General features: G+C 48.1%; 1 protein-coding gene across 1 annotated transcript in view; it reads left to right on the top strand.

Moving 5' to 3' along the window:
* Positions 1 to 14,827, top strand: part of LOC136626755 (alpha-2-macroglobulin-like protein 1) — a 237,447-nt gene that overhangs the window by 5,313 nt on the left and 217,307 nt on the right. Inside the window, exons 3-4 of the mRNA XM_066601761.1 lie at positions 254 to 437; positions 637 to 802. Of these exons, the coding sequence (XP_066457858.1) occupies positions 254 to 437; positions 637 to 802 (350 nt within the window). The remainder of the gene's footprint in view (positions 1 to 253; positions 438 to 636; positions 803 to 14,827) is intronic.

Below are 14,827 nucleotides of genomic sequence, written 5' to 3'. Positions count from 1 at the left end.
AGAGGTGACCCTGTAATGTGCAGAGGATTGAGGGGGTCTGGTGCAGAGATGACACTGTTAGAGGAAGAGGGCTGAGGGGGTCTGGTGCAGAGATGACACTGATGTGCATAGGGTTAAGGGGGTCTGGTGCAGAGATAACCCTGTTATGTGCAGTGCAGAGCACATGTCAGGGATGGCTGTGGTCACGGCCTCTGTGTCCTGATCTCTGCTCTGGTTGACGGTCAGGGAATCGCTTGTGTTCTTGTCATTACAGAAGCTTTGCACTGTTCATCCCTCCTGACGTGTATCACGGATTAGATAACCTCTTCTGCCTGCACTGCTCCCAGGACCTGCAGGGGTTCACAAAGATGACAGTGGATCTGAAGACCTCATCTGGAAGTGAGACCCTGTATACAGTGCAGCCGGACAGCCCCACATGGCACTGCACGTCATTCCAGGTACGGAGCCCCATCTGCCCCTCATACTAACATCCTAGGAAATACACTGTAACACATCCCAGCAGTATATGGCGGCTTTATATGGATCTGTACAGTGTATCTGTTCTGCAGACACAATAGTTAGACACATATAGACATGTATATAACTGGTGGTCTCACGTCTCTAACACTACTGAAGTAACACCATAATGTCCCACAGCCTCCTGCACCTTCAGGCTCCACAGAGAAAGTCACCATCGCCGTCCACGGACACAGGAGTGATGGCGAGAAGGTGGAGCTGAGCTCAAAGGAGCTGACTGCACGGAAGAAAAATACCGGGACCCTCATCCAAACCGACAAAGCTATGTATAAACCCGGACAAAAAGGTGAGGAGAAAGGATTATAGATACATTATAATATATTCAGTGGAGGAGAGACTATTCATACATTATACTGTATACAGGGAGGAGGGATTATAGATACATTATACTGTATACAGGAGCGGAGGGACTATAAATACATTACACTGTATACAGGGGAGGAGGGACTATAGATACATTACACTGTATAAAGGGGGGGAGAAGCTATGGATACATTACACTGTATACAGGGGATGAGGAACTATAAATTTTTTTATACTGTATACCCGTCTTTGCCCGAGCTAATTTGGTACTGGTATTTACGTGTTGTTCGCACGCCAAATTCATTAAGTCATGGTTACTGTAGAGAAACCGAGGAATAAAATATGTATACACATAGAGGAGCGTTAAATTCTCCTCAGGCTGCATGTACTGATGTCCCTCTGCAGAATGTGCCACCCCTCCCACTCTACTCACTTTTTACCCTTATAGGCAACGCCCTCTTTTAATTCAAATTTACCCCAAGACTGGAGGTTGCAGCCCCTTTTTAGCTCTAAAAGGCTCCACCCCTGCAGTCCAGATTCTCCTCAGTATATACACATAGAGGTGAGGTAGATTCTCCTCAGTATACACACATAGGGGTGAGGAAGATTCTTCTCAGTATATACACATAGAGGTGAGGTAGATTCACCTCAGTATATACACATAGAGGTGAGGTAGAATCTCCTCAATATATACACACAGAGCTGAGGTAGATTCTCCTCAGTATATACACATAGAGGTGAGGTAGATTCTCCTCAGTATATACATACAGAGGTGAGGTAGATTCTTCTCAGTATATACACATAGAGCTGAGGTATATTCTCCTCAGTATATACACATAGAGGTGGGGTAGATTCTCCTCAGTATATACACATAGAGGTGAGGTAGATTCTCCTCAGTATACACACAGAGGTGAGGTAGATTCTCCTCAGTATATACACATAGAGCTGAGGTAGATTCTCCTCAGTATATACACATAGAGGTGAGGTAGATTCTCCTTAGTATATACACACAGAGCTGAGGTAGATTCTCCTCAGTATATACACATACAGCTGAGGTAGATTCTCCTCAGTATATATACATAGAGGTGAGGTAGATTCTCCTCAGTATATACACATAGAGCTGAGGTAGATTCTCCTCAATATATACACATAGAGGGGAGGTAGATTCTCCTCAATATATACACATAGAGGGGAGGTAGATTCTCCTCAGTATATACACACAGAGGTGAGGTAGATTCTCCTCAGTATATACACATAGAGGTGAGGTAGATTCTCCTCAGTATATACACACAGAGATGAGGTAGATTCTTCTCCGTATATACACATAGAGCTGAGGTAGATTCTCCTCAGTATATACACATAGAGGTGAGGTAGTTTCTCCTCAGTATATACACATAGAGGGGAGGTAGATTCTCCTTAGTATATACACATAGAGGTGAGGCAGATTTTCCTCAGTATATACACTTAGAGTTGAGGTAGATTCTCCTCAGTATATACACATAGTAACATAGTTCGTAAGGCCGAATGAAGACAATGTCTATCTAGTCCAGCCTGTTTATCCTCCTGTGTTGATCCAGAGGAAGGCAAAAAAAAACAAGAGCAGAAGCCAATTAGCCCTTTTAGGGAAAAAATTTCTTCCCGACTTCCTAATGGCAATCAGACTAATCCCTGGATCAACCCCTAATAGTTCCTACCTACCTGTATACCCAGATTAATAATTAACCTAAGATTTATAACTATAGATGAGCGAGCACCAAAATGCTCGGGTGCTCGTTACTCGGGACGAAATTATCGCGATGCTCGAGGGTTCTTTTCGAATAACGAACCCCATTGAAGTCAATGGGCGACCCGAGCATTTTTGTATTTCGCCGATGCTCGCTAAGGTTTCCATGTGTGAAAATCTGGGCAATTCAAGAAAGTGATGGGAACGACACAGCAACGGATAGGGCAGGCGAGGGGCTACATGTTGGGCTGCATCTCAAGTTCCCAGGTCCCACTATTAAGCCACAATACCGGCAAGAGTGGGCCCCCCCCTCCCAACAACTTTTACTTCTGAAAAGCCCTCATTAGCATGGCATACCTTAGCTAAGCACCACACTACCTCCAACAAAGCACAATCACTGCCTGCATGACACTCCGCTGCCACTTCTCCTGGGTTACATGCTGCCCAACCCCCCCCCCCCCCCCCCCGCACGACGCTGTGTCCACAGCGCACACCAAACTGTCCCTGCGCAGCCTTCAGCTGCCCTCATGCCACACCACCCTCATGTCTATTTATAAGTGCGTCTGCCATGGGGAGGAACTGCAGGCACACACTGCAGAGGGTTGGCACGGCTAGGCACCCTCTTTAAAAGTGGTGGGGCGATAGCCCACAATGCTGTACAGAAGCAATGAGAAATAGAATCCTGTGCCACCGCCATCAGGAGCTGCACACGTGGGCATAGCAATGGGGAACCTACAGTATGTGCCACACACTATTCATTCTGTCAAGGTGTCTGCATGCCCCAGCCAGACTGGTAATATGTACCTTAACAGTAACCGCGTTGGTGGTAATGTGGTGGTGACTGCAGACCTAGTAGCGCGGTTTTATTTTGTTGGTTTTCGGAATGTGGCCAGGATTAAGTGGGCCGTGGCGGGGGGATGGTGGGGGGGCTCTCTTGTTGTGTCGGTAAAGGTGAAATTCTTGGACTGCCACCAGACGAACCAATGCAAAGGCATTTGCCAAGAATATTTTCATTGTTGGAGGAGGAGGGGGATGTTTTTGAGGCACTATGTGTCCTCTCCACGTCACCGTGGTTATATGCACCTTAACAGTAACCGCGTTGGTGGTAATGTGGTGGTGACTGCGGACCTAGTAGCACGGTTTTATTTTGTTGGTTTTCGGAATGTGGCCAGGATTAAGTGGGCCGTGGCGGGGGATGTTATTGAAGCACTACGTATCCTCTCCACGTGTCCGTGGTTATATGCACCTTAACAGTAACCGCGTTGGTGGGAAATGGCCTCGCCGACATCATGTCTTTGGGAAGCCTCTGTTTCCACACCCCAGAGACATACCATTAGCAGCGGTATAGGCAGAGCCCATAATTCGTAACATTTCAGCCGTAGCATTAGGACAGGCCCCACTAACATATCACTAGCAGCATTATAGGAGGAGCATAGTCTTAGTTCCATTTAAGTAATAGTAGCAGCCTACACAGGCCCCAGGAACAATTCCGAAGCAGCAGTATAGTGTGAGCGCAGTCTTCGTTCCATTTCAGTAATAGTAGCACTCAAGACAGGCCCCAGTAACAATTCCGAAGCAGCAGTATAGTGGGAGCGCAGTCTTCGTTCCATTTCAGTAATAGTAGCACTCAAGACAGGCCCCAGTAACAATTCCGAAGCAGCAGTATAGTGGGAGCGCAGTCTTCGTTCCATTTCAGTAATTGTAGCACTCAAGACAGGCCCGAGTAACAATTCCGAAGCAGCAGTATAGGAGGAGCATAGTCTTAGTTCCATTTAAGTAATAGTAGCAGCCTACACTGGCCCCTGGAACAATTCTGAAGCAGCAGTATAGTGGGAGCGCAGTCTTCGCTCCATTTCAGTAATAGTAGCACTCAAGACAGGCCCCAGTAACAATTCCAAAGCAGCAGTATAGGAGGAGCATAGTCTTAGTTCCATTTAAGTAATAGTAGCAGCCTACACAGGCCCCAGGAACAATTCCGAAGCAGCAGTATAGTGGGAGCGCAGTCTTAGTTCCATTTCAGTAGCTGCAGTATAGCCAAGGCCCAAGTTACATTTATGTAGCTAAAGTGTAGGCCAACCCCACACACCTTTCTGTACCATGAGTGCAGGTGAAGAACATAGAAATTGCTATGATTACACTGTAGGTGAGGGCCCCAAAAAATTGGTGTACCAACAGTACTAATGTACCTCAGTAAAAATTGGCCATGCCCAACCAAGATGGCAGGTGAAACCCATTAATCGCTTTGGTTAATGTGGCTTAAGTGGTAACTAGGCCTGAAGGCAGCCCTGTTTAACGAAAAATTGTTTCAAGTTAAAGTTCCAACGCTTTTAAGAGCATTGAAACGTATAAAAAAATTTTTAAAAAATAATATGAGTGAGCCTTGTGGCCCTAAGAAAAATTGCCCGTTCGGCGTGATTACGTGAGGTTTCAGGAGGAGGAGCAGGAGGAGGAGGAGGAATATTATACACAGATTGATGAAGCAGAAATGTCCCCGTTTTGGATGGTGAGAGAGAACGATGCTTCCATCCGCGGGTGCAGCCTACGTATTGCTTAGGTATCGCTGCTGTCCGCTGGTGGAGAAGAGAAATCTGGGGAAATCCAGTCTTTGTTCATCTTGATGAGTGTTAGCCTGTCGGCACTGTCGGTTGACAGGCGGGTACGCTTATCTGTGATGATTCCCCCAGCCGCACTAAACACCCTCTCCGACAAGACACTAGCCGCAGGACAAGCAAGCACCTCCAGGGCATACAGCGCTAGTTCAGGCCACGTGTCCAGCTTCGACACCCAGTAGTTGTAGGTGGCAGAGGCGTCACGGAGGACGGTCGTGCGATCGGCTACGTACTCCCTCACCATCCTTTTACAGTGCTCCCGCCGACTCAGCCTTGACTGGGGAGCGGTGACACAGTCTTGCTGGGGAGCCATAAAGCTGTCCAGGCCCTTAAAGACTGTTGCACTGCCTGGGCTGTACATGCTGCTCGATCTCCGCACCTCCCCTGCTACCTGGCCCTCGGAACTGCGCCTTCTGCCACTAGCGCTGTCGGATGGGAATTTTACCATCAGCTTGTCCGCCAGGGTCCTGTGGTATAGCAACACTCTCGAACCCCTTTCCTCTTCGGGAATGAGAGTGGGCAGGTTCTCCTTATAGCGTGGGTCGAGCAGTGTGTACACCCAGTAATCCGTAGTGGCCAGAATGCGTGTAACGCGAAGGTCACGAGAAAGGCATCCTAACATGAAGTCAGCCATGTGTGCCAGGGTACCTGTACGCAACACATGGCTGTCTTCACTAGAAAGATCACTTTCAGGATCCTCCTCCTCTTCCTCAGGCCATACACGCTGAAAGGATGACAGGCAAGCAGCAGGGGCACCGTCAGCAGTGGGCCAAGCTGGCTCTTCCCCCTCCTCCTCATCCTCCTCATGCTCCTCATCCTCCTCCTCCTGAATGCGCTGAGATATAGACAGGAGGGTGCTCTGACTATCCAGCGACATACTGTCTCCCCCCGCCTCCGTTTCCGAGCCCAAAGCATCTGCCTTTAAGCTTTGCAGGGAACTTCTCAAGATGCATAGCAGAGGAATGGTGACGCTAATGATTGCAGCATCGCCGCTCACCACCTGGGTAGACTGCTCAAAGTTTCCAAGGACCTGGCAGATGTCTGCCAACCAGGCCCACTCTTCAGAAAATAATTGAGGAGGCTGACTCCCACTGCGCCGCCCATGTTGGAGTTGGTATTCCACGATAGCTCTACGCTGCTCATAGAGCCTGGCAAACATGTGGAGCGTAGAGTTCCACCATGTGGGCACGTCGCACAGCAGTCGGTGCACTGGCAGATTAAAGCGATGTTGCAGGGTGGCAGCGTCCGTGTGGGACTTGCGGAAATGTGCGCAGAGTCGGCGCACCTTTACGAGCAGGTCTGAAAAGAGTGGGTAGCTTTTCAGAAAGCGCTGAACCACCAAATTAAAGACGTGGGCCAGGCATGGCACGTGCGTGAGGCTGCCGAGCTGCAGAGCCGCCACCAGGTTACGGCCGTTGTCACACACGACCATGCCCGGTTGGAGGCTCAGCGGCGCAAGCCAGCAGTCGGTCTGCTCTGTCAGACCCTGCAGCAGTTCGTGGGCCGTGTGCCTCTTATCTCCTAAGCTGAGTAGTTTCAGCACGGCCTGCTGACGCTTGCCCACCGCTGTGCTGCAACGCCGCGCGACACCGACTGCTGGCGACGTGCTGCTGCTGGTGACACATCTTGATTGCGAGACAGAGGTCGCGGAGGAGGAGGAGGAGGGTGCTTTAGTGGAGGAAGCATACACCGCCGCAGATACCAGCACCGAGCTGGGGCCCGCAATTCTGGGGGTGGGTAGGACGTGAGCGGTCCCAGGCTCTGACTCTGTCCCAGCCTCCACTAAATTCACCCAATGTGCCGTCAGGGAGATGTAGTGGCCCTGCCCGCCTGTGCTTGTCCACGTGTCCGTTGTTAAGTGGACCTTGGCAGTAACTGCGTTGGTGAGGGCGCGTACAATGTTGCGGGAGATGTGGTCGTGCAGGGCTGGGACGGCACATCGGGAAAAGTAGTGGCGACTGGGAACTGAGTAGCGCGGGCCCGCCGCCTCCATCATACTTTTGAAGGACTCCGTTTCCACAACCCTATACGGCAGCATCTCAAGGCTGATAAATTTGGCTATGTGGACGGTTAACGCTTGAGCGTGCGGGTGCGTGGCAGCGTACTTGCGCTCCAATAGTTGCGCTAGCGACGGCTGGACGGTGCGCTGACAGACACTGGTGGATGGGGCCGAGGACAGCGGAGGTGAGGGTGTGGGTGCAGGCCATGAGACGGTAGTGCCTGTGTCCTGAGAGGGGGGTTGTATCTCAGTGGCAGGTTGGGGCACAGGGGGAGAGGCAGCGGTGCAAACCGGAGGCGGTGAACGGCCTTCGTCCCACCTTGTGGGGTGCTTGGCCATCATATGTCTGCGCATGCTGGTGGTGGTGAGGCTGTTGGTGTTGGCTCCCCGGCTGATCTTGGCGCGACAAAGGTTGCACACCACTGTTCGTCGGTCGTCAGGCGTCTCTGTGAAAAACTGCCAGACCTTAGAGCACCTCGGCCTCTGCAGGGTGGCATGGCGCGAGGGTGCGCTTTGGGAAACAGTTGGTGGATTATTCGGTCTGGCCCTGCCTCTACCCCTGGCCACCGCACTGCCTCTTGCAACCTGCCCTGATGCTGCCCTTGCCTCCCCCTCTGAAGACCTGTCCTGAGTAGGCGTTGCAAACCAGGTGGGGTCAGTCACCTCATCGTCCTGCTGCTCTTCCTCAGAATCCTCTGTGCGCTCCTCCCTCGGACTTACTGCCCTCACTACTACCTGACTGCAAGACAACTGTGTCTCATCGTCATCGTCCTCCTCACCCACAGAAAGTTCTTGAGACAGTTGGCGGAAGTCCCCAGCCTCATCCCCCAGACCCCGGGAACTTTGCAATGGTTGTGCATCAGTGACGATAAACTCCTCTGGTGGGAGAGGAACCACTGCTGCCCAATCTGAGCAGGGGCCCGAGAACAGTTCCTGGGAGTCTTCCCGCTGCTGAGCATGTGTCATTGGAGTGGAGTGAGGAGGCTGGGAGGAAGGAGGAGCAGCAGACAGAGGATTCGGATTTGCAGCAGTGGACGGCGCAGAACTGTGGGTGGACGATAGGTTGCTCGAAGCACTTTCTGCCATCCACGACAGGACCTGCTCACACTGCTCATTTTCTAATAAAGGTCTCCCGCGTGGACCCATGAATTGTGCGATGAATGTCGGGACGCCAGAAACGTGCCTCTCTCCTAATCGCGCAGCAGTCGGCTGCGATACACCTGGATCAGGAGCTCGGCCTGTGCCCACACCCTGACTTGGGCCTCCGCGTCCTCGGCCGCGTCCACGTCCTCTAGGCCTACCCCTACCCCTCAGCATGCTGTATTACCAGTGATTTGATTTCACAGGCAGGAAATAAAAAGGCGCAAGCCTGCAGGCCAAATATACTTTTTTCCCTTTTTTTTTAAAAGGAAAGGCCCACTGCGTCTATTCAATGAATAATAAGTTTAATAACTGTGTTGTGCCCCTGCAAATGTGTCACTGAACTTTAGTGTTGCAGAGTTATTAACTGCAGCAGAGCAAGGAATTTCACAGGCAGGAAAGAAAGTGGCGCAAGCCTGCTGTAAAACGTAGCTGGCTGCGTCTGATTTTTTCACGTTCTCCGTGCAGCACACACGTACCCAGAGCCCTGAGGAGTGTCAGAGGCAGGCCAAATATACTTTTTTCCCTTTTTTTTCAAAGGAAAGGCCCACTGCGTCTATTCAATGAATAACAAGTTTAATAACTGTGTTGTGGCCCTGCAAATGTGTCACTGAACTTTAGTGTTGCAGAGTTATTAACTGCAGCAGAGCAAGGAATTTCACAGGCAGGAAAGAAAGTGGCGCAAGCCTGCAGTCAACCGTAGCTGGCTGCGTCTGATTATTTTTACGTTCTCCACGCAGCACACACGTACCCAGAGCCCTTAGGAGTGTCAGAGGCAGGCCAAATATACTTTTTTCCCTTTTTTTTCAAAGGAAAGGACCACTGCGTCTATTCAATGAATAATAACTGTGTTGTGCCCCTGCAAATGTGTCACAGAACTTTAGTGTTGCAGAGTTATTAACTATGGCAGAGCAGGTATTTCCCAGGCAGGAAAGAAATTGGCGCAAGCCTGCAGTCAACCGTAGCTGGCTGCGTCTGATTATTTTTACGTTCTCCACGCAGCACACACGTACCCAGAGCCCTTAGGAGTGTCAGAGGCAGGCCAAATATACTTTTTCCCCTTTTTTTTCAAAGGAAAGGACCACTGCGTCTATTCAATGAATAATAACTGTGTTGTGCCCCTGCAAATGTGTCACAGAACTTTAGTGTTGCAGAGTTATTAACTATGGCAGAGCAGGTATTTCCCAGGCATGAAAGAAATTGGCACAAGCCTGCTGTCAACCGTAGCTGGCTGCGTCTGATTATTTTTACGTTCTCCACGCAGCACACACGTACCCAGAGCCCTTAGGAGTGTCAGAGGCAGGCCAAATATACTTTTTCCCCTTTTTTTTCAAAGGAAAGGACCACTGCGTATATTCAATGAATAATAACTGTGTTGTGGCCCTGCCTACACAATTCTGTCCCTGTAGTATCAATGCAGGGTGCAATGCTCTGCACAGCCGATTTTGAGAACAAAAAAAAAATATGCAACACAGCAACAGCAGCCTGCACAGTACTGCACACGGTTAAATGTGGCCCTAGAAAGGACCGTTGGGGTTCTTGAAGCCTACACTCACTCCTAACACTCTCCCTGCCTAACCACCACTTCTGTCCCTAATGCAGGGTGCAATGATCTGCACAGCCGATTTTGAGAAGAAAAAAAAAAATATCCACTGCTAACAGCAGCCTGCACACAGGTAGATGTGGCCCTAAGAAGGACCGTTGGGGTTCTTGAAGCCTACACTCACTACAAACACTCTCCCTACAGCAACTCCAATACAACTGGACTTTCCCTCAGCTAACTCACAAGGCATCTGAGGCGAGCCGCGGGAGGGGCCGATTTTTATACTCGGGTGACATCTGATCTCCCCAGCCACTCACAGCAGGGAGGTGGTATAGGGCTGGAACATCACAGGAGGAAGTTGTAATGCCTTCCCTGTCTTTCAATTGGCCAGAAAAGCGCGCTAACGTCTCAGAGATGAAAGTGAAAGTAACCCGAACGTCGCGTGGTACTCGTTACAAGTAACGAGCATCCCGAACACCCTAATATTCGCCCGAGCATCGAGCTTGGACGAGTACGTTCGCTCATCTCTATTTATAACCTATAATATCCTTCCTCTCCAGAAAGACATCAAGTCCCCTTTTAAACTCTTCTATGGATTTTGCCATCACCACGTCCTCAGGCAGGGAGTTCCACAGTCTAACTGCTCTTACAAAAAGAACCCCTTTCTATGTTGGTGATGAAACCTGCTTTCTTCTAGACGTAGCAGATGCCCTCTCGTTACCGTCACAGTCCCGGGTATAAACAGATCATGGAAGAGATCCTTGTATTGTCCCCCCATGTATTTATACATAGTTATTTGATCACCCTTTAGCCTTCTTTTTTCTAGAGTAAATAATCCCAGTTTTGGTGCCTCTCTGGGTATTCCAGTCTCGTCACTCCATGTATTAGTTTAGTCGCTCTTCTTTGAACCTCCTCCAGTACTGTAACATCTTTCCTGAACACCGGTGACCAGAACTGTGCGCAGTATTCCATGTGGGGCCTGACTAATGCTTTATATAGTGGGAGGATAATGTTCTCGTCCTTCGCCCCTATACCTCTTTTAGTGCACCCCAATACTTTATTTGCCTTTGCAGCAGCTGACTGGCATTGGTTACTCCAGTTTAGTCTACTATCCACTAGTACCCCCAGGTCTTTTTCCATATCACCTTTTCCTAGCGGTACCCCATTAAGTGTATATTGGTGACATCCGTTTTTGCTGCCCATGTGCATAACCTTACATTTTTCAACATTGAACTTCATTTGCCATTTTTCTGCCCAAACCCCCATCTTATCTTGGTCCGTTTGTAGCCATACATTGTCCTCTGTTGCATTAATTATCTTGTATAATTTTGTGTCATCTGCAAATATTGATATTTTGCTGTGCAGCCCCTCTATCAGGTCATTGATAAATATATTGAACATAATGGGGCCTATAAGCGAGCCCTGTGGCCCCCACTAGCGACTGTGGCCCAATCAGAATATGAACCATTTATTACCACCCTCTGCTTTCTATCATTGAGCCAATTTTTTACCCAATTACACATGTTTTCACCCAATCCGAACTGTCTCCTTTTGTATATTAGCCTATTATGTGGCACAGTGTCAAATGCTTTAGAGAAGTCCAGATATACGAGATCAGTAGACTCTCCCAGGTCCAGCCTAGAGCTTACTTCATTGTAGAAACTGATCAGATTGGTCTGACATGAGCGACCCTTCATGAATGCATGCTGGTGAGGAGTTATTCCCTTGTTCTCCTTGAGGTACTCATTGATGGCATCTCTCAGAATCCCCTCGAAAATTTTTCCCGTTACTGAAGTGAGACTTACTGGCCTGTAGTTACCAGGCTCACTTTTGGTCCCCTTTTTGTAAATTGGAACCACGTTGGCAATGCGCCAATTCAATGGTACAACATCGGTCTTGATAGTGTCTAGAAATATTTGATATAGTGGCCTAGCTATCTCATCACTTAGTTCACTTAGTATCCTTGGGTGTATTCCATCTGGGCCTGGTGATTTATCGATTTTAATCTTCTTTAATCGGTTCCGCACTTCCTCTTGCGTTAGGTATGACATATTTTGTGAGGGGTTCATTTTATTCCCCTGCATCTCGTGTGGCATTTCCTTTTCTTTTCTGAATACGCTTGAAAAGAAACTGTTTAATAGATTTGCCATCCCTCCATCATCTTCAATGATTTCTCCTGCATTATTTGTTAAAGGGCCAGTGCTTTCCCTGCAAATCCTTTTGCTGTTAATATAGTTGAAAAATAGTTTCGGGTTGTTTTTGCTCTCTTTGGCGATCAGTCTTTCTGCCTCCTCCTTGGCAATTTTTTTTTTTTTTTTTCTTTTTCTTGTCTCTTAAATTTTTATTAAATTTTTGCATTTACAAACAAAAGTGTGCGAAGATCAGTTTTATCCCAGGTACAGAAGTAATAGCAAATGTACACATATAATCGCTTGTAAGTGAGCTACAAACATTTTGCCTTATTATCCTAAGAGATCTAGATCTCTACTCCTCTGATCTACTTTCCAGAGCTTGAGTCTCCGGACCCAGGATACTGCAAATGCGCAACGGAGAACCAAATTAACCTTGAAAAAAAATAAAGAAAGAAATAATGGAGAAAACAAATGAAGAGAGAGAGATATAATGAAGAAGAAAGAGATAAGATGTGGGGGGAGGGGGTAAGGAAGGAGGGATAGGGATCAGGGGGTAGGGAATAGTAGTAGCACGCTCCCCAGCCAAGGAACACCGATAAGGTTTTGATTCCACTTGGGTTCACAGCTCGGGGGTGTAGCTCAACTCTCGAACACATCAAGGGCTCTCATCTCCGCCCAAGGCCCCCACAACTGCAAAAATTGTTCATGTGTATGGTTGTTCCAGCTCGTCAGCTCTTCCAAATTGAAAAGCAGATCCACTTTCTCTCTCCACTGATTGAGCGTAGGTGGGGTTGTTTGTCTCCACAAGAGAGGTATCAATGCTTTGGCTGAGTCAATTAGAAGGGCGATCAGCTTATTCTTTATGGGATGAAATACTGAGGATGGTCTCCACAGAAAAATCATCTCTGGGGATAGCGAGATTTTAGGAGACAACTTCCGCAGAACCCTCTCCACCCCCTTCCAGAAGGGTCTGATTCCTGCGCACTCCCACCATATGTGGAGGTAAGTCCCTGGTAAGTGGTCGCATCTCCAGCATCTCCCATGTGGTGATAATTTATAAGCGTGCAGCCAATGGGGGGTTTTATACCACCTGACTAGATGTTTATAATGCGATTCTTGTGAGAGTGTACACGGAGATAGACCGAAGGAGATGCTTAGAATTAAATTAGTATCGCTTTTCGAGAGGGAAATACCCAATTCCCTCTCCCACGAGCATAAAAACATCGGTTTTGTCCCGGGGGACGAGGATAGAATTAATTTGCGTAGGGACGATACTTTCCTTGCCTTATAGTTTGTGTCTTTTGCAATTCTTTCAAAGGGGGTTAGAGGTCTGGTAGTTTTATGGGATCTTATGATATCTCCTAGTCCCTTATTTATTAATATCCGATCTAGGAAGTTTAGTTTAGTTGCTGGGATCAGAGCTTGTATTATGCTTTCTGAGGGCAGGTGCGCTACTAGTTGTAGGTCCCTAAGCTCTAGGTCCTTGAATTTTCTCCACATGGAAGTGGTGTGGAGATCCGAAGTTGTATTGTTAGCCTCAATAAGCGCGCTCAATGGCGCGATTGGTGATGCCATGGGGGCGAGGATGTTGCTCAGCCTATCCCAGACCTCGCCGGGGCCTTTAGTTAGTATATTGGAATTTTTGGAACTTCGGGTTTTCTTGTTTTGGAGCCACAGAGTGTCCCGTACTGGAGTATCATTTTTGTCCTCTGCTAGTGAGGCTAAGAGTCTATCCCTGATCGGGTGTGCCAGGTCAAGCCAGTACCCCAGCTGAGAGGCGCAATAATATTCATATATGTCGGGTAGGCCCATGCCCCCCTCTGCCCGTCCCTTAGTCATGAGACTGTAGGCAAGCCTCGTTTTTTTATGTCGCCAAACGTAACTGGTAAAGGCAGATCTGAGAGATTTAAAAAAGCACCTGGGTAAATGAATTGGCAGCATCCTAATTTTATATAGAATAATGGGAAGTATATAAGTTTTCAGTATATTTCTTCTCCCAAACCATGAGATACATGGGATGTCATATGTTCTGAGTAAGGTCTTCACCTGGGCTAGTAGTGGGGCAAAGTTAGCGAGGTAGAGGTCTTCAAGATTTTTTGTTAGTTTTACCCCTAGATACTCGATCGAGGACTCAGACCACTCGAGCGGGGAGGAATTGCTAAGCGTGTTACTTTTATGTTTGGGGACAGAAATGTTTAGGACTGTGGATTTTGATAGGTTTATTTTGAAATTAGAAAATGACCCAAAGGCCTCCAGGAGCTCAATTAGCTTTGGTATACCTTTTTCAGGGTTAGTAATCAAGAACACTATATCATCGGCGAAGGCTGCTGTGGATAGAAGGTTTTTCCCACATTTTAACCCGTGTATAGAACTCTCCTGTCTAACTCTTTGTAGCAGTGGTTCCAAGGCGAGGATGAAGAGTGTGGGGGAGAGAGGGCAACCCTGCCGCGTACCATTTCTGATGTCAAATGGCGGAGACATGATATCATTAATTTTTAGTCTCACATGGGGAGCGGCATATAGAGAAAAGATGGCTGACACAAACTCAGACGGTAAATTGAGGTGAAGTAGTACTTTTTCCAAATATCTCCATTCTACTCTATCAAATGCCTTCTCGGCGTCTGTCCCCACCAACGCAAGTTGAATTCCGCGTTGTTGTGCATATTGTATTGCGTGAAGCAATCTATGGCAGTTGTCTTTGCCCTCTCTCCCCCTCACGAACCCAGCCTGCTCCCCGTTGATCAACCCTGGTAAGTACTCTTCCAGTCTTTTAGCTAGTAACTTGGCCCACAGTTTAACGTCAAAGTTTATTAAAGATATGGGCCTATAATTACCGCATTGTTCTGGATCTTTTTTGTCCTT

Source organism: Eleutherodactylus coqui, chromosome 4 (assembly GCF_035609145.1).
Source record: "Eleutherodactylus coqui strain aEleCoq1 chromosome 4, aEleCoq1.hap1, whole genome shotgun sequence".
Lineage (NCBI taxonomy): Eukaryota > Metazoa > Chordata > Amphibia > Anura > Eleutherodactylidae > Eleutherodactylus > Eleutherodactylus coqui.
Note: the sequence above shows the minus strand (reverse complement) of the source record. Positions and strands in the feature narration are given on the sequence as shown.